The 21,540-nt window shown below is 36.5% G+C and overlaps 7 protein-coding genes across 7 annotated transcripts; 4 read left to right on the top strand and 3 right to left on the bottom strand.

Moving 5' to 3' along the window:
• Positions 1–231: 231 nt before the first annotated feature.
• Positions 232–1,064, top strand: Tsp_02854 (hypothetical protein). The gene is made up of 4 exons (XM_003379137.1): positions 232–277; positions 487–577; positions 684–839; positions 905–1,064. Exons 1-4 carry the CDS (start codon positions 232–234, stop codon positions 1,062–1,064), a joined length of 453 nt encoding a protein of 150 aa, XP_003379185.1.
• A 26-nt stretch (positions 1,065–1,090) lies between these two features.
• Positions 1,091–1,790, bottom strand: Tsp_02853 (hypothetical protein). The gene is made up of 2 exons (XM_003379136.1): positions 1,731–1,790; positions 1,091–1,396 (listed from the first exon to the last, which is right to left on the bottom strand). Exons 1-2 carry the CDS (start codon positions 1,788–1,790, stop codon positions 1,091–1,093), a joined length of 366 nt encoding a protein of 121 aa, XP_003379184.1.
• Positions 1,791–3,379: 1,589 nt separating this feature from the next.
• Tsp_02852 (hypothetical protein) lies at positions 3,380–3,724 on the bottom strand. Its single transcript, XM_003379135.1, has one exon. The coding sequence runs from the start codon at positions 3,722–3,724 to the stop codon at positions 3,380–3,382; it is 345 nt and encodes a 114-aa protein (XP_003379183.1).
• A 3,342-nt stretch (positions 3,725–7,066) lies between these two features.
• Tsp_02851 (protein NPC2-like protein) lies at positions 7,067–9,492 on the top strand. The gene is made up of 9 exons (XM_003379134.1): positions 7,067–7,112; positions 7,146–7,296; positions 7,902–8,069; positions 8,147–8,166; positions 8,249–8,359; positions 8,419–8,597; positions 8,688–8,753; positions 9,071–9,155; positions 9,353–9,492. The coding sequence occupies exons 1-9, from the start codon at positions 7,067–7,069 to the stop codon at positions 9,490–9,492; spliced, it is 966 nt and encodes a 321-aa protein (XP_003379182.1).
• Positions 9,493–9,504: 12 nt separating this feature from the next.
• Tsp_02850 (putative calcium binding EGF domain protein) lies at positions 9,505–15,484 on the top strand. The gene is made up of 15 exons (XM_003379133.1): positions 9,505–9,708; positions 9,760–9,810; positions 10,212–12,477; positions 12,773–12,804; positions 12,939–13,020; positions 13,375–13,554; positions 13,601–13,707; positions 13,732–13,814; positions 13,875–13,968; positions 14,026–14,134; positions 14,201–14,304; positions 14,351–14,429; positions 14,524–14,625; positions 15,012–15,143; positions 15,264–15,484. Exons 1-15 carry the CDS (start codon positions 9,505–9,507, stop codon positions 15,482–15,484), a joined length of 3,846 nt encoding a protein of 1,281 aa, XP_003379181.1.
• A 300-nt stretch (positions 15,485–15,784) lies between these two features.
• Positions 15,785–18,625, bottom strand: Tsp_02849 (hypothetical protein). Its single transcript, XM_003379132.1, has 9 exons — positions 18,479–18,625; positions 17,719–17,814; positions 17,480–17,690; positions 17,168–17,349; positions 16,761–16,998; positions 16,638–16,704; positions 16,420–16,564; positions 16,229–16,337; positions 15,785–16,164 (listed from the first exon to the last, which is right to left on the bottom strand). Exons 1-9 carry the CDS (start codon positions 18,623–18,625, stop codon positions 15,785–15,787), a joined length of 1,575 nt encoding a protein of 524 aa, XP_003379180.1.
• A 1,633-nt stretch (positions 18,626–20,258) lies between these two features.
• On the top strand, positions 20,259–21,405 carry Tsp_02848 (hypothetical protein). Its single transcript, XM_003379131.1, has 4 exons — positions 20,259–20,348; positions 20,886–20,922; positions 20,987–21,089; positions 21,270–21,405. The coding sequence occupies exons 1-4, from the start codon at positions 20,259–20,261 to the stop codon at positions 21,403–21,405; spliced, it is 366 nt and encodes a 121-aa protein (XP_003379179.1).
• Positions 21,406–21,540: the final 135 nt, after the last annotated feature.

Raw genomic sequence — 21,540 nt, 5'->3', positions numbered from 1 at the left:
GTTTAATGTAATTTAAAAATTATTTGCTTTGCTTTGCTTATTAATTTTCCTCTTCTTTTTTCTAATTAGGAGCAACACTGGTCAGCAGGTATGTTGACGTGAATTGGGGAAATTCGCATTTTCTTTTTCTTTTTTAAAATAATATTCAGTTTTTGGTTTTTCGTGTGTTAGAAAATGGACAGGCTGATTTGTATAGCGGTCTAAATTTACTTGTTTGTCGCTGAAATTGTGATGCAGCTGATTCGGGTAGAGAGATTCACCGCGATCTCTTGTAACGGTTAATTAAAATTAGAAATTGATATTTTGCAACGTACAAATTCACAGGGGATTGAACCCGTCGAAATCTCATTCTGCTTTAATTGTTTTTAGTCCCTATCATTGTATGGCATGAACTACATTTTTATGACTTTTCAACTTGCGTCATCAATGCTCATTAAGAATCGAATTTCGCATCAAAGATGAATTGAAACTGTCATAAAATTATAGAATTTCTTTTCCCCCATACGGTGGTTAATACACGCACACACATGCACATGCACACATACGTACGTACACGATGTAATCCAATCTTTGTACAGTTAGTTTTTTTTCTTTGAATCACATTGCCATTTAAAAAAAATTTTAAATTTTAATTAACTTAAATCATATTGGAAAAAAAATAAAGAAGTTTTTTCAAATGCGAGGAACACTAGGTATACTGCTACTGTGCACTGTTTAGTTACCGAGAATGAGGAGGAGTGTTTTCGATTGAACTCGAGCCCGTATGCAGGCGGTGAACAGCAGGGCGTTGAGGGTGAGGACGGCAATGCCAACCAGCAAGCTGATTACAAACGAAGTCGGTATAGTTTGAGAATTCGGCAATGGATTCGGCTGTGAACCATTTTCGGCCATAAAATGTTTCAAGCACGCTTATAGAGCAGCAACAACGACGACGACCACGACCACAAGTAGGAGGGGGCGCAGCTTCTGTGGCCGATTTGTTCGCTCTTTGTTCCGCCAGTTTGGATGGGCAACGATATTTGTTTAAAATTAGCGCCTCAGCGGACAACGAGTCTTACGAATAAATTATAATTTTCTATGGGTATATATTTCATCGAGGGACGTCGTCAGGCGGATTGTTTGCTCGTTTTGCACTTTGAAAGCGTTGCGCTTTGCTTGTTTGACCAATAATTTTTCTTTGTTGTCTCTGATTGGTTACAGGCGAGGGAGTTAGTTGTATGATCAAAAGATTTTTTTCACTTTCAGTAATGAATGTATGAAGTTTGATGACGACAGTTTTCTCATATTCACTGAGAATGTTGTATTTGTTGTATCTTTGCGCGTTTCGTGTCCATTTATGGGTCTGCTTTTGTCGTTCTTTTCTCCATACGCTTGGTTTGCCTCTCGGTTTATGGTGCTGAACTTTTCTCTTTTGACAGTTCAACCAATTCAGATTTCAGTTTTTCCAATTCAGCTTCCCTTTGATAAAAGCTAGCTCAACTTTCTTTGGCTAGGTTACTTGTTCTCATCATAATATACTTGCTTAGTACTAAACTGAGCTTGTACGGTCAGTGTTTGTTGCTTATCAGTGTTGTCAACCGAGTAGTAATAATACTTTTGCGTGTGGAACAACAATCCCTGGCGAATTTGTTTCAGTCAGCGCATTTGTGTGTGTGTGGACTTCGCTTTCAATTAATTGCAGTTTCAATTGCCTTATTTCATCCAGTGTCTCTTTTTCGCACATGACAAACAGGAATTGTTAATCCTGTAAGGAACAGATCAGTAGAGATCTTGATTTGTGAGATTGGCATTTTCAGTACCTTTGTATATTTCATTCTTAGCTTTGTTGTTGTTTTTATTGATTAAACTGATTTAAATCAAATAAATTAATGTCAGAATTTAAATCAATTAAGTATGTTCATTCATCCTAAATTGTGTTTATTTGTTGTGTAAACTGCAACTTTTCCGCCTTTCATTAGCTGTGATTTTGCACTCACTCTGCTCCAAGTGTTCATTCTCTGTTCAATTTATTACTCTCGATTTGTTTCGATATTTTGATTAAGATGAGAATAAAAAAAGAGAAAATCCAACCATTCAATATCCTATGGTTATTCTTTTGATTGGACTTGATTTCACTGTGATTTTCAAATAATTGCAATTTGCATGAATGAATAAATCTTCAAGGGGAAATTAAATTTCTATTTCATCTTTCAATTTTTTCATCATTCTGCAATTAATATGTGAAATTTTTTGATGTTGTTCTTTTTAATTATTTTGTATATCTGTATCTATCTATTTATTTATTTATTTATTTATGTTGAGAGCAATGACCAAAGGTTGTTTGTAGAATGGTTTTGAATTATAAGTCAATTGGCATGATGCATCATCAGTTGTGACGAAATGAAATTAAGCTCAACAGGGTTTGTTGATCTGCTTTGGGTAATTCATTTCAATAATGCTCAATTGAATATATAATGTTCCAATTTATTTCTACAACATTTACTGTTTTATATTACTGACGTTTGAAAAGTTTTTGACGTTTCTTACTGACGTTTCTACATGAAGTTCACTTCTTCAGTGTTACATCTATACATATATATTCGCACTTGATATGCACAGCTTATAAGAAAAAGTGCTGTTATTTTCTTTTTTTAATTACAATCTTACGGTTATTGTACTTGTGAAATGTGGAATTGTTAGGCTGTAAAAGTACGATATAAAATAACGATGAAATAAGCGATTTGATAAGCCTAGAAGAAACAGTGGAATGTGGCTTTTCATTTTAGAAGTGCATTAAATATTGATGAGATATTATTGTTCTACTGAAAATTTGCTGTTGACCATAGCTTGCTGGTAAATGAGCGTAAAATTTAATGCGAATTTCCAAAAGTAAAAAAAAGACGGTGCAATAAAGAAAACGATTATTCATGGAAGATTGATAGTGTTGTTTACAAAAATACAGCTGGGAAATGAAAAAACAAAATCAAACTCTGCTTCAGAATTATTATTCTATGGACATATATAAAGAATGATGTTTACTGTTCTTTCTCATTTCGATGCTTATTAAAGAAGTAGAGAACGTTTTGTCATTCGATTTTTGATTTAGAATTAGAATGCAATTTGCTATTTATGAAATGATCATTCTTACCGAATATCAGCCAAATTTGCTTGGGTTTTTTTGGTACTTTTTGAAAAGTTGCCAAGATGAGCATGTTGATAATTATGGAGAGAATGCTGATCGCGGTTGCTATCAAAGGCTGTTTTGATGAATTGATGTTTTGCTGCACTGTAGGTGAATTATTTCCTTGGTCCATTCATGAATACCTTGAATACTTTCGACAATGGCCTTTGGTTGTTATTGTCCTTTATTTCTTATTAACTATATTCATTTGATTGTTTGTTAGTTTGTTTGTTTGCTGAAATGATGGTACAACTGCTTTGGTATCTTTGAACTGAAACAGTAATCTGAGTGGAAAAAGGAAAAGCAGATGATGAGCCGATAACGGCAGAACTTATCATATGATTTGAGAAAATGGATGCAGGCACAGGCGGATTTGTTGACTTTGCTGGCGTCAATTAATTGTAAAGTTTGCCATTGTAATAATGGATTGAAAGCTGATCGCTGACTGACATTTCCAACTATCGTAATGGCTGTTGGCTTCAATAACGGAGAATGGCAAGCAGTTGCAAGTGAAAAATAACAGTGAGCAAGATCTGGACAACAGGCTGGACAATTTCGAATCATTTAATACTGAAGCAAAATATACCGCTATCAAAGAAATGTTCTATTTTTAAAGTTAAAATTTGAAAAATAGAATCCATCCGCATTCCCACTGCTAAATTATCAGAATTATTTAATCTTATTTATTTCGGAATTTATATGTTGCTGTATGATGATTGTTGAATGTTCATTTTCGGTTTTTGGTTATTTTACTTTGAAATAATATTATCTTTTTTTATTTTTCTGTATGTTTTTCTTAAGCAGTGACAAACAGGAATAGTAAATTCTGTCAGGAATAGATAGGGAGAGATCTCGATTGGTGAGATTAGTATTTAACGTACCAGAATTTGCATTTTTAAACTTGTCACCTTAGGCAACGATGTATTTATTATTACTTCTTTCGATTGGTTATAGCATTTCTGAAATTGTCTGATAATTTGCATGAATAGGAAAGACTTTTGCTTTCCAGCTTCGAGTGATTGTAGAAATTTAATTAATTGATAAAAGCACAATTTGATGTTTTCAGATTGCCAAATGAAACTATAAAAGCTGAGTTTATTTATTTCATTATATCTCTTGGGTAGCCTTTTCTTCAGAAAAAACGTTAACAACTAGGCGTGATTTGAGTCTATTCAAATTTGCACTATTTATTCTTTTTTCACCATTGTGTGCGTAAGTATGTATGGCTTTCTTGATGGTCATGTTTTCACGCTGATTTCTATGTTTCCAAATAAAAGAGCAATCGTAAAATATTAAAATTTACAGATCCTGTTTGAACATGTTCACTGAAATAAATAATTTATAAAGTTTTTTGAATTTCTACGTAATAGGGATGCTTGTGGAGATAGTTTTTTACAGATTACAGCGAACATTGCATAGGCGTATATATATATATATATATATATATATATATATATATATATGTATATGGGTATCCTGTTTTTAATTGCAAATATACTTGTAATTGTGCAAATAAGAGCAAATTTCATTCTAAAGAGAAAAGTTGTAGGAGGGCTTTATGATATGGTTTGGACTGATTTGATTTTAAGAAGCATTTATTGTTCATGTTGGTTACGAAATCGACTTTTCTTCGTGTTTTTCTTATCTTTTTGATCATTATTCCTGATGAAGAAAAATTGTATGCTGATGACAGTGAGAATTTAGTGGATTAAATTCCATTTGAATTGAAAATTGCTTTCATACTTGCCATTAAATCCAATAAGGATTATGCACATTGAAAACTATATTCAATTGGATAACTTTGCCCGTTTCAAGTTACTTTCATTTAACGGCACTGATAGATAAATGTCCATTGTTCATTGCCTTTAAATTGTATCGTTTAATAAATTGAAATCTATGCCGCATATATTCATTAGGATTTATTTAAATTGAAAATAAATTTTTCCCTTCTTTCTCTCGTAATATTATCCCACATCCACGGTGAATCTGTTCTTTTCAAGATTTGTTCAAACAAATATCTAATGAATTCATCATTTCAATTTTTTATAAGTTTTATTCATTGAAACATTACAGGCATTACTTGAGAATAGTATATATATATATATGTGTGTGTGTGTGTGTGTTTGTGTTGTATTTGTGCATTTATTTATTTTATTTATATTGATAAAATAATCTGTGATTTTTTGACATTGCATTGCAAATTGCACTGCTATTTTACAATAACATTTGCATGACAATGGTTGCCAGTTTAGGATTTTTTCACAGGAAAAGTTTTTTATTTTCTAATTTACTTCATTGCTAATTATCGCTTGATTAGTTGCATTCTTGTTACGACACAAGGGAATATAGCTCGTATAAGAAATATTGACTCATTTTATCAACTAGCGAAACGAGCAGAAATTGATTCGATGTAAATATGTAAATTATACACACATGTATATATGTGTGGGTGCGTGTGTAAAAGTTCTTTTTTTTTCTCAAAGCAGTGCAGAATTCACTTACTTGCCCATTCTTGAAGCATCTCCAACTTTTGTTTTAGCATTTCATCTCATTTTTCATTATTTCATCATCGATTAATTTATCATCATTGCAAAATAGTTGAACTGATGATTATCATTTTCAGCAAGGTTTCAACATTAAATTTCATTGTTTGTTTTTCTGTATATTAATTTTGAAAATTGGTAATTGAGAAAAAAATCTCTATATTTATTTTATTTATTTATCTATCATTTTCCCTTTTTTGTGAAAATAAATGAGTGTGAAATCCCGCACGAATGGAAGAAATGAAAAAGAATATTTCGTTCGCAGAGTAAATGCGAAGAACGTATTGTTGTATATAGTACGACAACAAATGGTTAGTTGTACTTGAAGGAGAAAATATTCAAAGAGTAGTATTAAGGGCGAAAGTTCGCCTCCATTAGCAGCAGCTGCAGGTGGAATAATAATAGAATTTGTTTAGGCAAATATGCAATTCTGTGTTTTGTGTTGTCTTAACCAAGTGTTTTGTGAACTCTGTTCTGTTAAGCTAGTTAAGCTTTTTGGAAAACAACTTCTCTTTTGTTCAAATGAGAAAACAATACCAGTGCCCTTTTACCAATACCCCAATTCGGCTGCATTCAAGCAGCTGATGATGTATGCAATCATGAACAGAGGTCAAACGTTCTTTACTATTATTTCATTTGTTTGTGCTGTGTAAACTTGCCGTGCGATCTACTTGCTTTGGGCTTTTTTCTTATTTACACAGGGTGGGGCACAGCAGCGTTGTTATTATCGAAAGTCGAATCTGATATTGTTTGTGATGTTATTTGAGAAGTTGATGCAATGGCGTCGTTGCAATAAAGCCAAAAATAAAAAAGACAGAAAAAGAAATTTAGAAGAGGAAATTGAAAATTTCCCACTGACAGTGTTGATGAAAATATTCATCACTAGCATATGTTTGTGTGTATGTTAGTGTCAGTATGCATGCATAGGATTTCAAGTTATTGGTGAACAACTGAAACAACTAAAAAAGCACGAGCAAAAAAAACTCTTAATTCTACTCTAACCAACTAATTAACTACATCGACGTCAGCAAAACTACTAGCTAGCTAGCTGTTTGAAATTCGCTTAATAAACGGAAACTTTCACGTTCGTCCATTTCCTTGTATTATTTTATTTTATTTTAGTTCCTTTTCTTCTTCCAACATAAAACCAATAAATTATTTCGACACATGAACTTGGAATTTGGTTGTAATGCTGCTGCCTGCAGCAGATGTTTAAAAAGATGCAGAAAGAGAAAGATATGTAAAAGAAAGAAAAAAATCTATAGTAAATTGTGCATTATAATGATTTGATAATATTGTCGGCGCCAAATAACCGATGACGCCAGTTGTCACTGAAGAAGCTGGATCGACAAATTTTTGATTGATGCTATCTCTGACCAGCAATTGGCGCCAGAATGGGTTAGCTGAGCGTTGATTGGTCATTTTTATGGTTAAAAATGCAGCGCTCTGCCGTCGACGAGCAGAAGAACACTTTCCGACGTCGATGACCATGCTAGCAGCAACGCGCACCAAGTTCACTTTGATCGTCTGTTTTGCCTTCGGCTTTTTCTACTTTGCTCAACCGAAAAGTGTCGAATTCAACAACTGCAGTACGTTTATCGATATTCTTTTTATTATTTATCCAATAATTATTCAAAAATGCTGATATTATTATTGTTTTTTCATTTTTCTTTCCAGATGAAAATTTGACATTTCAATTTTCATTTTTTGCAACAACATTTATAAAATTTTCTCTCACAATTAGCATAGCAGCATGGTATTCACTTTCTTCATCTTGAAACGTCCGCTCTAAAGAAGCCAAGTTTAGATGTTGCCAGTCAGCATTATTTTTACTTTTCACTACTAATGGCGAGCAGTGTGATTGTTCCATTCACATTTCAGTTTGTCAGCATGTCTGACACAAAGCGCAGCAGCGTTTTTTTCTTTTTGGTGTAGCATCATCATTTCGTCGTTACGCATCATCTTTGTCGTCATTTGATATTTCGTTTGAAATATATTGTGATTTTTCAGTGCTATTTTGGAAAGTTTAGCATCAGATTTGAATTTTCCTATTCACAGTTGTGCAATTCTATTTTGATACTTAAAAATGATCCGCCACTATTACATCGCATTTTTTTCTTCTTTTTGTTCTTGTTCAAAAGATGATACTAGGCTGGATAAGTGGCGAAATTTATTTTATTTTATTTCATTTTATTCAGATGCTTATTATTATGCTCTGCAAAGTCCGGTTTCAATTTTCTGGTGTCCTACATTCGTATTACGGAGCAGTTGTTTGTAGCTTTGGATGCTAAATTTGATGTGCCTCGCAGGAAAAATTCTTTGTTCCAACGAGACGAAATTGTTATAGTTAATATTGGAAAAGTGACGTTTACGATGTTGAGAGAATTTCAAGGAGGGGAGAAGGGAAAATTAATTATTAATGTCAATTAATTAATAAATGTAGGACTTTGTTTTGCAATTGGGGTGAATTGGTGTAAAACAGTAAAAAGTAATGATGAAAAACGTGTTTTCTCATTTTTCTACAGAATATTTTTTTATATTTCAGAATCAATTTTTACTGTAAACGATGTTGCTGTGGATCCTTGTGATGCAGAAGGTTCAACTTGTCCATTGATTCGTGGATCAAAGGCATCTATTACTATTCGATTTGTGCCTGGTAAATTAGAAAAATCATACATTTTTATATATTTCTTTGTAACATTGTGGCTTCTTTAGATAGGGAAGTGAAACAATTGAAAGCCAGAGTGCATGGCATATTGATGAAATTAGGCAAAGTTCCGTTTCTTTTACCCAATTCAGATGCTTGCAAAAACTCGAACCTAACCTGCCCTTTGGTTGCTGGAGAAGAATACACATATCAGCAATCCATTCACGTTTTAAGATCTTATCCGAAGGTGTGTGTGTTTTTTAATATAATGATTCATCGTCTGAATGAATATACTTTATCGATTTAATAACAGTAATAGATGCTTTGCTTTTTTCAGATGAATTTGCTAATCAAATGGGAATTGATTGAGCCTGGTGACGAACCAAAGAATGGTAGCGTCCCAGTTTGCGCAATTATTCGATCAACAATCACTGATAAATGACTGAATGATGAAAATAGAATATAAATATACCTATTATTATATCATTATAACGCAGTGTACTTGATGATAGGCATAACAAAAGTTTTGTATGAAATATATATTATGCGCTCATATTACTACTTTGCTTGAATTATCAATAAACTATTTGACCAGTTTTACTCATTTGACATTCAGTGAATTAATTATCCAAAAGGCTGTTGCCATCTTGTTTCAAGAAATTTTTTTCTTTTTTTTTATATCTAAAGTTCTCTTTTTATTTTATATTAAGAACATTGCAGATAATTGCCGTCATGTATAAACTGCTTTCCTATGCTTGTCTGCTGGCTGCAGCCGTTGCAATAAACATTAATTTCAGAGATTGCGGTATGTATTTTTACACTGTTGTTAAATTGTAATTAACTCCGTTGCCGCTATTGACTCCTGTTTCCTGCGATGCTTAGTTATCACATACATGGTCACAGGCCAGCAGTGAATAGCACTGTTGTCGCAGGATGAAGCATGTCAGTGTAGAAGAAGGTGAATGTTCATTCTGCGCAATATTCCTGCTCTTCATTTTGTAGGCTCTGTTGCCGGTTCAGTTCAGAATGTAACTCTGGATCCTTGTGATAATCCAAATTATTGTTCATTGAAAAGGGGCACTTCGCCGAAAGTGGGAATCCTGTTTACGCCTAGTAAATGCAAAGTAAAACTTGATTGGTGAATTTTACGACCAATGTACACCATTGCAGGTCAAGAAACCACCGCTGTACATGTTGTCGTTCATGGAATCATCAAGGGATTGCCAGTGCCGTTTCCTGTACCGAATCCAGACGGTTGCAAAGACTCGGGATTGCAGTGCCCTTTGAGTAGCAACAATACCGTTCATTATGAGGATGTTTTTGATGTAAAAAGTGAATATCCAACGGTAGGCTGGCAAGTTTTCCAACTTGATTCTGTCGAACATTTTCCATAGTTTCACTTTTGCTAGATTGGTTTGCTTGTACGATGGGAATTGGTCGATCAAAACAAGAAGGATTTGGTTTGTTTTGTCGCTCGAGTTCACATCACCTCTTAGAGAATGAGCGGAAATTATTATGTAGTGCTTACGCGTTCTTAGAACTCTCTCAGGAATGTAGATCAGGATAGGAAAATGAATAATGAATTTGTCAAGTAGTTTCAATAGTGATATATAATATACATGCCTTATTTGTGGCCAAAAATATCACTACTTAAATGTGAAGAAAAACGAATAGTTGAAAAATAAACAACTGACTATTCACTGCGTTGTTATAAATAGCAGAACGTTGTTTTGTTGTTTTTCTGATCTATTATTTCAATATAAATGTTAAATAATAGAAACAAACAAAAGCAATGCTTTTTCACACTCCTCTACGTTAGCAAGAAAAAGTCCGAACAACAAAAAATTGTACTTGAAATCAGCTTACGGTAGCCCGTCATACTGTAAAAAATGAGAATTTCGATGAAATTGGACAGCTTTACTTAACGCAGGTTGTGCGTGATATGACCAGCGTTAAAGCGGTTCTCCTTGGGTTGCGGAATATTGGCCGACTGCTTCAACTGCGTCATTTGAGTCGTTCGAAAAAGTCGTTCGAAGATCTAGTGGTTCCATTGACGGTGAAATCAGCCAGCACCGCTAACGATGTGGATGTCGGGGTGGAATTTGGCGGCATCTTGGCCAAAGACGCTCTGGCTTCGGTGCTGAGCCAGTTCGCCAGGCGACCTGCGGTTCGCAAGCTTGGCGCTGAGCACGGTTTGACTGGGAAATTTTTCCTTCAAGCTTTGGCCAGTTTTCGTCGCTATTGCCAAGAATCGGCGGTGCTGCCGGTCGACTTGCACATCATGTTGGCGGATATTTTGCAAAACAGCCGTCACGTCGATGATCTGTTTCCACTGTTCCTGCGCCACGCTAGGCAAGTGTTTCCGCATCTGGAGTGCATTGAAGAATTGAAAAACATCTCCGACTTGCGTTTGCCGCAAAATTGGTACCCTGAAGCGAGGTCCATACAGCGCAGAGTGATTTTCCACGCCGGTCCGACGAACAGTGGCAAAACTTACCAAGCGTTGCAACGCTATTTGGCGGCCAAAAGTGGCGTTTACTGCGGACCGCTGAAGCTGCTAGCTAGTGAGGTGTTTCACAAGTCGAACGCGGCCGGCGTGCCTTGCGATCTGATCACTGGCGAAGAACGGTGCCTGGCCAACGGTCAGACGTGCAGTGAGCACATTTCGTGCACGGTCGAGATGCTGGACACCAGGGTTCACTACGAGGTGGCGGTGATCGACGAGATACAGATGATGCGCGATTTGCAACGTGGTTGGGCTTGGACGAGGGCGCTGTTGGGCGTGTGTGCGGATGAAATCCACGTCTGTGGTGAGTTGGCCGCGGTGGATTTGGTGAAGGAGCTGTTGGTCAGCTTGGGTGACGAATTCGAACTGCACACCTATGAACGCAAGACCCCTCTGAAGATACTCGACTCGCCGCTTGGTTCTCTGGACTCGATCCAACCGTACGATTGCATCGTCGCGTTCAACAGAAACGACCTGTTCAAAGTAACTCGACAAGTCGAAGCGTCTGGCCGTTCAGTGGCAATGATATACGGCAGCCTTCCGCCTGGAACCAAACTAGCCCAGGCTCGGAAATTTAACGATCCAGACGATCCTTGCGACGTACTGGTGGCCACCGACGCGATCGGTATGGGTCTGAATTTGAGCATTCGCCGGGTCATATTCTATTCGTTGGTCAAAGTTACGCTGAACGAATCCGGCGAAAAAGAACTGGAACCGATCAGCACGTCCCAGGCATTGCAGATAGCCGGCCGGGCCGGTAGGTTTGGTACGTTCCACGAATCCGGCGAGGTGACCACGCTGCGCATGGAAGACTTACCTGCGTTGAAAGCGATCTTGACAAAGCCGACAGAACCGATACCCGCCGCCGGTCTGTTTCCAACACTGGAACAGATTGAAATGTTCGCCTATTATCTGCCCAAGGCAACGCTGTCCAACTTGCTGGACATATTTGTTAGTTTGAGCGCGGTCGACGAAAGTCGTTTCTTCATGTGCAACGTCGACGATCTGAAATTCCTGGCTGACATGATCGAACACGTGCCACTGACGTTGAAGGTGCGGTACATTTTTTGCATGGCGCCAATAAGCCGGAAGAAGCCGTTTGTCTGCGGCATGTTCCTGCGCTACGCCAGGAAATTCAGCCGCGGCGAACCACTAACTTCCGACTGGCTAGCGCGGACGGTCGGTTGGCCGTTCAGTGCCCCGACCAAAATTGTCGACTTGATCCATTTGGAAGACGTGTTCGACGTTTTGGACACGTACCTCTGGCTTGGTTACCGTTTCACGGACATGTTCCCCGAAACTGAACAGGTCAGGGCGATGCAAAGGGAACTGGACGTGCTGATTCGCGAAAGCTTGCAAAATGTCAAACGGTTACTGAAAACGGTCCAAGTTGCTGGCTTGTTTGACCAGCAGGGTTTGAATGGTTTCGATTCCAGAAGTCCCACAACAGCAAATGCTGCTGCTGTGGCAGAAGACTCGCCAGCGAAAATGAAACAAGCCACCAGCACCACCAAAGCTGTACGCAAAGGCGGTGTTATTCAGTCGCTGATAAAGCAGGGTTTGCTTACGCCTGGTATGGTTGAACAAATCAGAAAAGAAATTCAAGCTGATCAAGAAGAATGTATGAAAAAACAAAGCATCAAAAAAAATATTAAAAAGAAGTAAATGAAACTGATTCAAATTTCGATTTTTTTATAAAAAATGTAATCATTTGTATATTTTTGAAATGTAAATCTTGTGGATTTTGCAATTGCCATGATGTGAAACTTCGCAATTGCTTTATGGTGTAATGTAAGTTAAATTGAAAGCGCAGTATTTAGTTGAAACTTTAAGTTCAATATGTTGGCATGTTTTTGTTTCTGCAAATTAAATTATATTAATTTTGTTCTATTTGTATTTGTTATATCATTTTACAGTATTTATACCTACGCGTTATTTTCCGATTACAGTATGTCATGTTATTCTGTATGATGTGGGCATGAACGTTGGGTCTGTAATGTTGTTTAATTGTTCAGTTTGTTTTTGCTAACTGTCAGTCGTTCTTGTTTAATTTAAAATTTGATTTTTAAAAGAAAATTGCAGACTGATTTGATGTTATTCTCTTATTTGTTCGAATGCTCAGGTGGAATGGAAGTAAATACTTTTGCATTTACAATTTCGACGCGTAAAAGCAATTGAAATATTAAATTAAATGTTTATTTTAATAATTATACAACATAAACATTCAAATTGCAGTGAAAATGGCACAGAAATGAAAACTTGAACTTTACATTCTTGAAATATTAATATGCAATGAAATTTGTATTATTAGGGTTGTGTATGTTTTAGGAAAAATATTATCCATTATATATATTGGAGATTTTGTTCATATATATTCATGTTTTGCAAAAAAGGAAAGTTATGTAATCATTATTCATTGCATAAGAAAGAGAAAATAAACTTGATTTTTTTCGCCACTGTATAGCGATCTAATTATGCCGTATTGCCATGGCTGAATTAGAGTAAATAAATTTTTCAGCTTGGGTTTACTTTGCAAACACGATCTCAGCGAATAATCTTTTGCAACGTGTCTCTTTCTCGTGGCGTCGGATTCGAACCAACAAAACAATTTTGACAACAAACCGACATCAGCAGAACCGTCTCGCTTGTTGTTGTCCGATCGATGTGCTGCTGGTGGTCGACCTGGCTAGCCGTGCTAGTCTGTTTACTGTTTTCAAGACAAATTTTTTGGTTTTCATGTTTAGCCGACGTGCCACATGGTGATCGTTGTGATACATGCCGCTTTTTGGCGCGCAGCTTTGAAAAAGTACATCCACACAGCCAGCAGTGCTGCAATAAATCAGAAAATATTGTATAATCTTTTTTTTTGGTTCAGGGTTTTAACGACACAAACAAGTCACATTTTGAAGGAGGAAATACGGCATGGGAAAATGAAAATTTGGGCAAATACTCTACCAGGTATATATTGAATATACACGCTGAAAAAGCTGTTAGAGATGTATTTTATTTGTATATTAGCGAGACACGATTTATCGAAATTATGGAGTTGATATGTTCAAAAAAGAGCAAAGATGTAAAAGAAGAGTCGAAGATCAAGAATTTGGAATCAAAGGTTAAAGAATACTACTTGCAGAGTGATATTACTTTTTACAAACACTTTCTTTTCCAGTGTCATGCAATGGCAGAAGAACATGAAGAAACTTTAGAAACTTGGTATTACCATAATCAAAAAAAATATCCAGATCTTTTTGATTGGTTCTGCATAAAAACTGTCAAAGGTATTTGTTTGGAAGAAATGTGCTGACATTATTTGTTTTTAACTTTGAACAAATATATTATCGCAGTATGTTGTCCAGACAATACGTTCGGTGCTTCCTGTGCGCCATGCCCTGGCGATCCAAAGCGGCCATGTTTTGGAAATGGCATTTGTGAGGTGATGAACAATACTGTATGTTAAAAAACCGTTGAAAATAAAAAATCAAAGCCAATTTCAGGGCAGTGGAAGCCGTTTTGGATCGGGAAAATGTAAATGTCACCGGGGATATCAGGGAAAATTGTGCAGACATTGTGACAGTAATTTTTTCAAAGTCCATTCCAACGAAACGTATATTCTGTGTCAACGTAAGATTGAAGTGTGCTGTGACATTGTTTAACATTTGCTGTACAGCATGCCACGAATCTTGCAAAGGCGGATGCAGTGGAGAAGGTCCGAAAGAATGTAACTCATGCCGCGTTGGTTGGATTATGGATGAAGATACCGGTTGCAAGGGTAATATTTTAGCTTTAGATTGATTGCTTGATGATTCTTTCTTGTTCCATACAAGTCGATTATAATAATTTGAAAACCTGTTTGATTGAACTTTTATTTTTTTCCTTTCATTAATCGCATTGAAATTTTCTCTTTTGGTATTTTATTAAAATTTTTGGTTTGCTGAGAAGTTTTTCAGTCTAAGTTTCGCTGTATTTATTTGTAAGTATTTACACCATATATCAGTTTAAATGAATGTACGCTTTTTCCTTTCTTTGTTTCTACTTTTTTTACATTACAAGAACTGTAATTCGTTATTACTGTATTTAATGATATTCAAGTAAAAAATGATTTTCGAAGCATCATTTGAAATATAAGTCTTTTTTGTTTTTGTATTTGTAAAACAGATATTGACGAATGTGAAAGCTCACCGTGCACTGATCAATTTGAAAAATGCGAAAATACTCCTGGCAGTTATAAATGTGTCTGCGCAGAAGCGTTCAGGCGTGAAGACGGTGTTTGCATTCCTGATCCGGATGGTAAGTTTAGATTGATATTTTGCATGCTTTTTTTATTGGAACAGTGATGCGCATTGACTAGTATGCTAGTTTCGGTTGATTTTTTCCGCTCACAAATTTAGCCACTGAGCGCGTTTATAGTGCCAAGACCTAAGCCTGTATTCTTTGGTCTGCTCGCCCAGCAGGTGCTTCGATATGCATCCTATTTCGGTCTGCTCCTTTCTTTTCTTCTCATCTTGCTCAGGCCCAAAACCCCGCTAATTGTGCTGTTCACATGTTCGCTCGTAATCATCGCTCTGATCGAAGCTGGCCATGCTGTTCGCATGCTTAACGCCATTTTTCTAGGCGATCAAGCACTTTAATTCTAATCAACAACGGTTAGTGTGATGGGAGTCGGGATTTTTTTCACTTACTTCGTTTCTTTAATTTAACTGCAATAAACACATTACACGTGTATTTCTATTGTTATTTTTTTTGTTCTTTCAGTAATTATGAATGATAAGAAATATTCGGCAGAACGAATTGAAAATTCAAAAACATTTGAAGAAGAAACCCACGACGAACTGTGACACGCAGCGATGTTCTTCTGCACATTATCTTGCATTGTTGCTTTTATTTCAATTTTTCAAAAATTTTATTACAAGTAAAATATTTTTATTTGCTTAACTTTTGATGGTTAATTTCGGCGGGTCGCAAATGCTGCAGCAGTCGCAGCCGCTGTCGAACGTCTCTTCGGCGGTGTCCAGCATTGAAGAAGCGGCCGGCTTTCTCCAGTCAGCCGGCACTTTGGGAACGTCGACCGCCACTGGCGTGTTAAGCATCAGCGAAATGACCGGCGCAATTCGAGACTGTGTGCGATTGTTTTCCCACTTTTTCCCACTGTTGCTGCTGCTGTTGTCCGTCTTCACTGTCGTGCTGCTGCTCTGTTGGTGGATCTTGCATCGACCGATGCGCCAGTCAGCTATCAATCCCGTGGCCAAAAGCAAGCACAGCACAACACACAGTGCTAACTGGACAGCTTGAAAGCGGTCACAGTTTAATTCTTCAATAATTTCTGCAAAAAGAACGATTTCTACAGTTGGATCGACGAAGTTCAGTAAAATTACCCGGCGCCTGGTCGGCCGGCAGCACAGCCACTGTTGTCGATGCTAATGCACGCGTGTGGAGAGGTTTCGTCATTTTTTTGGCGAACAATTTCAACACTTCTACACTGATCTGAATTCGATCATCATCAATTAAAAAGAGAAAGGAAAACTTAATCTTAAACAATCATGAATAAAGTAGAAAATATCTGAACCTTGTCTTTTTGCAGGTCAAATTCCACTGTACATTGTAAATGTGCAGCCGATTGGCCAGGAAAGCGAAACATGGACGACAGTTCAGCCACTGCTTCATTTTCACCGTAAGTGAATGGATGTATTAAATTGTTTTCCGACTCGGCTCTGCAAGTGTGTGTGTGTATGTGTGTGGTTCAATAATTTGTGTGCAATTTCTGGTGATATTCAAACTGCTTACTCGTACAACGTAAGACTGCGATTGCCGCCTGCAAAAGCGGCACACTTCAGTACTGCAAATGTGACATCTGCAAAAGAAAAGCAGAATTGTGAAAGTTGGTGAAAAAGCAAACATTTTCATGACCATTCTGCTGTTGGTCGGACCAAACTTTCAGCTTATACGGATGACCGAAGTAGACGTGTCGTGTTGGCTGACCACTTTCAACCAGAGCCGCTTTGAACGTCATGTTCACTGTCGACGAATGATGACCATCATTTCCAGTATGGCCAATTGTACAGCTGACGTTGTACATCTTATCGTCGTCTGTCAAAATTTTTCTGTGACGTCGCACCAAAATAACTACCCAGTATCGTTCGTTGCGCTTGAAATGCAAAACAAGCGAAGATCAAATTCTGTTTGTTGTTCAACAGTGCAAGTTTATTCCAGCTCAGTTATTTATTCCCATGCATGGCCATGGGAGCTTATTGTTGATTTACTGTATTAATTTCTTTATTTTACTTCATTTCATTTTATTTTTCAATGATAATTACCCAGTCGTATTGTATACCGCAACGATCAAAGTCTGTCAAGCCGATGGAGAAATCCGTTTCGACGTTCTCGTCTCCGTCGAGAAAACAGTCGGCGTCGTGATCATAAGCGTGCACAACGCCAACAAATGGTTCAACCGTCAACAAACGAATTTGCATATTTCCATCTCGACACTGTGCTACCACTGGAAATGAAATAAGTGAAGTTAAATATAAAAAACAAGAAAAAGCAAAAGTATATTTTACCAGTTAAATTGAATGCAATGGTTTCTTGACAGCTGCAAGTGAACAAGAAAAAAACCACTAGCCGATGACTAGTCATCGGCGGCTGATCAGAGAGCTGTGCAGCAGCACTTTTGCTATATGCCCAGTGGAGGTCACTTCCCAGGTCGCGCATCTCGGTAACGTCAATATTGGCCAATTGTTGTGCGTGTCCTTTCGTTGAACGCACAACAAAGGGGCTATTGTAAATGAACCGGTTCAAAGACGAATCGAAGGAGAAGCCTATTGAAAGCCAGGACCTGCACTCTAGTGACAGAGTAAAAAAGAAAAACAGTCAACATTATGGCGTACTCTTTTTTTTTCTTTTTATTTATTCCACGTTTTTGAGCAGTGAAGATGCAATAGTTGAACTGCGCTTCGTATGCGCTCTGTTTGTAATTTTCATTTTTAAATAGAAAAATTGAAAACTAATAAAATTTTAATCTAAAGAAATGTTTATAATGTATATTATTTTTTAATTTTCTACAGTTATGATTTTGTCCAACGATCTATCAATTTTCCATACTTTTCAATTATTTTCTCTAGTTTTTTATTATTAATGCTTGCATTCGCTTATTAATACAGTATTCTACTAGCACATGTGTTTATTAAATAGTTGCATTTTAGTTCATCAGTATTGTTATTTATCACTGGTAATTTCGATAGTTTTTTTAAAGTTTTCGAATGTATAATGAAAATTATATATGATGAGTGTTTTCAATTTGTATTTTCAGGCGTGGAATGAACAGCAGCCGTGTAGTTTTAGCGTTTACTTACTTGCTCACTTACTTATAACATTTAAACTTTCAGTTCATTATTTAATTTATAATTTTTTTTTTTCAGAAAGTGTACAACTGGGTCCTTTAAGAAAATTGTGGAACTTCATCAGCTGGTGCTATTTGGAGTACTCATTGCTGACCTCGATTTATATGTTGGAAAATTGGGAAAAATACTTATATAATACATTGTTTTTCTCAATTTTTCTCTTTTCTACTTATTCCATTTTTAAGCTTACTGAAAGCTTGTTGCAATATTTATGAAGTATATATCAACAGTTGTCGATACTTGGTTTGGATGCGAAAAAATGATAGAAGAGGAGATCATCATTCCCAATGCCCATGTACCCTCTTCCGACGAGCAGTTGGCTTGTCCTGACAAAATAGAAATCATTTTGAAGCCTGTTGGCGATGCTCCGATCATGAAGCAACGTAAATGGGAAGTTTTGAAGGGTCGAACACTTGGTTGGGTGAATTTATTTATTCGAAGATATTTGAAATTAGAAGACAAAGATTCGTTGTTTCTGTTCGTCTCTCAAGCGTTTTGCCCATCAAATGATTATACATTAGAAAATGTTTATGAATGTTTTGGATCATCTGGAAAACTGGTAATACATTACAGTCTGGTGGAAGCGTGGGGATAGGTATTTTTCCCTTTGAATTAATTTTCATTAATTGAATCTAGTAATAATCTAATTGAAAGCATTTTTCATTTTCGCCATTATCAGAAATATCATGAATCATGCAATTTTCTTTCCTTGTGTTTATTCATTGTTTGGGAGTATTCGTTTTTAATTGATGAAAATTGATAATAAACTATACGTGATGTTATTGATGGCGATTTTTTGACGGACAAGGCTCACAGAATTAACGGGCCAAAAACGCAAATTAATTTCGGGATCCACTCTCTTTTCGCCATTCTTCTATGCAGCTTTCGACTGTGCGGCGGTCAGTTATACTCTCTTTCTTTCCCCGCCGAGCAGATCAGCGCTTGTCATATTCTTAGCAATTTCACAAATTTTTTCAGTATAATAGTAGGCAATAATGTACGTGCCAAGAATTGTTCATCGACTTGATTGACTATATATCAATATATTGTTGCAGCCATCATGCAGAAATGTCAGTATTATGTTGAATAGCTTGTGGGTAAGGTGTGATAAATTTATCTTGAAACTATTTTTTTATTTTATTTCAATTTTGTTTCCTTTTCAGATTATATTTCCTGACGAGTTCAGAAGCGGCATACCAGTGTTGGAATTCGAATAATTTTTACCGGATACGATGGATACAACGTTCCTTCAGACGTGATGTGTGTTATTCAAATCAGTTTCCTCTTGCCATGTTTACGGGCACAAGTGTTTCGCATGTGACCAGGGAACTACCGATACAGATGCTCGAATGATTTCCTTTCAACGACAGTGCTATGCCGTAAAATTACTGAAATTACTTCGAGCGTGTTATTCAAGAACAAAAACAAGAGAAAACAGACCGCATTCAGAGCAGAGCAGTACAGCAGAAGTTTATTTTTGTTTGATGGGACAAATTGTAATGGCAATGACAAAGATGATAATGAGGCTGATGACCAGCTGGATGAAGCAAGTGGCCACGGCACTGTGCATTTTCAAAAAGATCAACATTGCTTAATTTTTTAGCAAACAATTTCGCACGGAATTCACACAGATAAAAGCGGATAACACAAAGGCTGTCAGATTTCGTCATCCGTGATGAGTAAAAGCTGGACGCATTTTATCCTTAGGGGAAAATGGTATAGTGCAAGAATAAATTTATCGATTACAATTACCGGTATATCGAACGTAAAAAGATAGTCCGGCGGAAGAATACGACCGATACCGGCGGCCAGGCAATACTACTTTGTACTGTGACTGTAGTCTGAATACCAACATATAAGGAAAGAAGTTCTGTGATCAATAAATAGATTGTGTTGTGCTTCGTCGTATTCACATCTGTAGTAATTTGTGATAATAAACATTTTTTCTCATCTGAAAGTTGCCTGTGTTATCTGGAAATTGCGTGAAAACTTGGTGGTATATGTCACAATGGGGAATCCAATAAATGGTAATGGTTCAAACAAAGGATGTCAAATTCAGTCTGAGCAGCTGGATAAAAGTGGTAAGACGGTACAGAACGTATATTTGATATACTTCAATATTTTCAATTATCATTGCCGTTTCAAATGTCGTGGCATGCAAGAAAATGATGTAACATTGTGGAGTTGAGCTGACTGAGGAGCACAGTATGGAATTCAGTGCCGTTAATGCTTTTCGTGCAATGCTTGCGTTATCAGTTACAATCTGTTCCTGTGAAGCTTGAATAGCGTGATCAACGTCAACGAAAGATAACGTCCGTAGAACAAAAGGCGTGCGTCAGGGAAAATTCAACATATTATTGAATTCATCCCATATTCATAGAAACAGCATTGGACAGTTATTAATTGCAGAAACCATCAATAATATGCAATTCATTATATAATAAGATATTTGACAAAATTGCGCGTTAGAAAAAGCGTCATTTATAGAGGCAAAAAAAGCAAGATTGCATGAAAACTATAAACAAAACGTTTCATCTTGAATTATTCCCATTTCTGAATCACATTTAATCAATTAAATTGCCTAAAGAAAAATTTAGAATTTAAAGGGTTTCTGTACTACAAAAATGAATTTCAGGTACAAATGCTATTAGTACTAGCAACATTTCTTGGAGGTTATAAGATGAAAACTATACATAAATTATAATGAAACGTAATTCCAATCCTTATTATCAAAAGCGCAGCTTTCATTTCGTTTTCCGTTGCTCCCACTAAAATCGCAGTATCATCCAACTTTTTTGCAATATCTCGGCAAATACGCATTTATACAACGTGCGACCAGGTTTGTAGTGATTAATTTATTTTTTCTGATCAATTGAAATCATTTTCTCAACAACTTAAAATTTTCGACTTTTCAAAAAAGCAAGGCTATAGCCTTTGCTGTTTTTGCGATTTTCGAAGGTAGGCTTTTGACACAAATTTCGCTTTTTTTGCTATATATGGCTAAATTCTAATAAATTAGAAGGTTCTGGAAAGTTCTACGGCAAATAAACCCGTACGTGTCGAATAAATGGCCTCTAAAGTTACCATGTGCATATCTTAATACACAGGAAAGCCGCCATACTGGAACTCCCTTGAAATGGAACAAGGGGGGTTGAAATTTTGCATAGAGACTTTATCGCCATTATAATGAGGTATCATTCACATTTTGCACTCTTGTTTTCATATTTCCCTTGTTTGGCAACTGGATTTTCGCTTTCTTTTCGGTCCATTCGAATAAATTGAAAAAAGTT

Source organism: Trichinella spiralis, assembly GCF_000181795.1.
Source record: "Trichinella spiralis strain ISS 195 chromosome Unknown Scfld2, whole genome shotgun sequence".
Lineage (NCBI taxonomy): Eukaryota > Metazoa > Nematoda > Enoplea > Trichinellida > Trichinellidae > Trichinella > Trichinella spiralis.
This window is presented reverse-complemented; position numbering and strand designations above follow the sequence as displayed.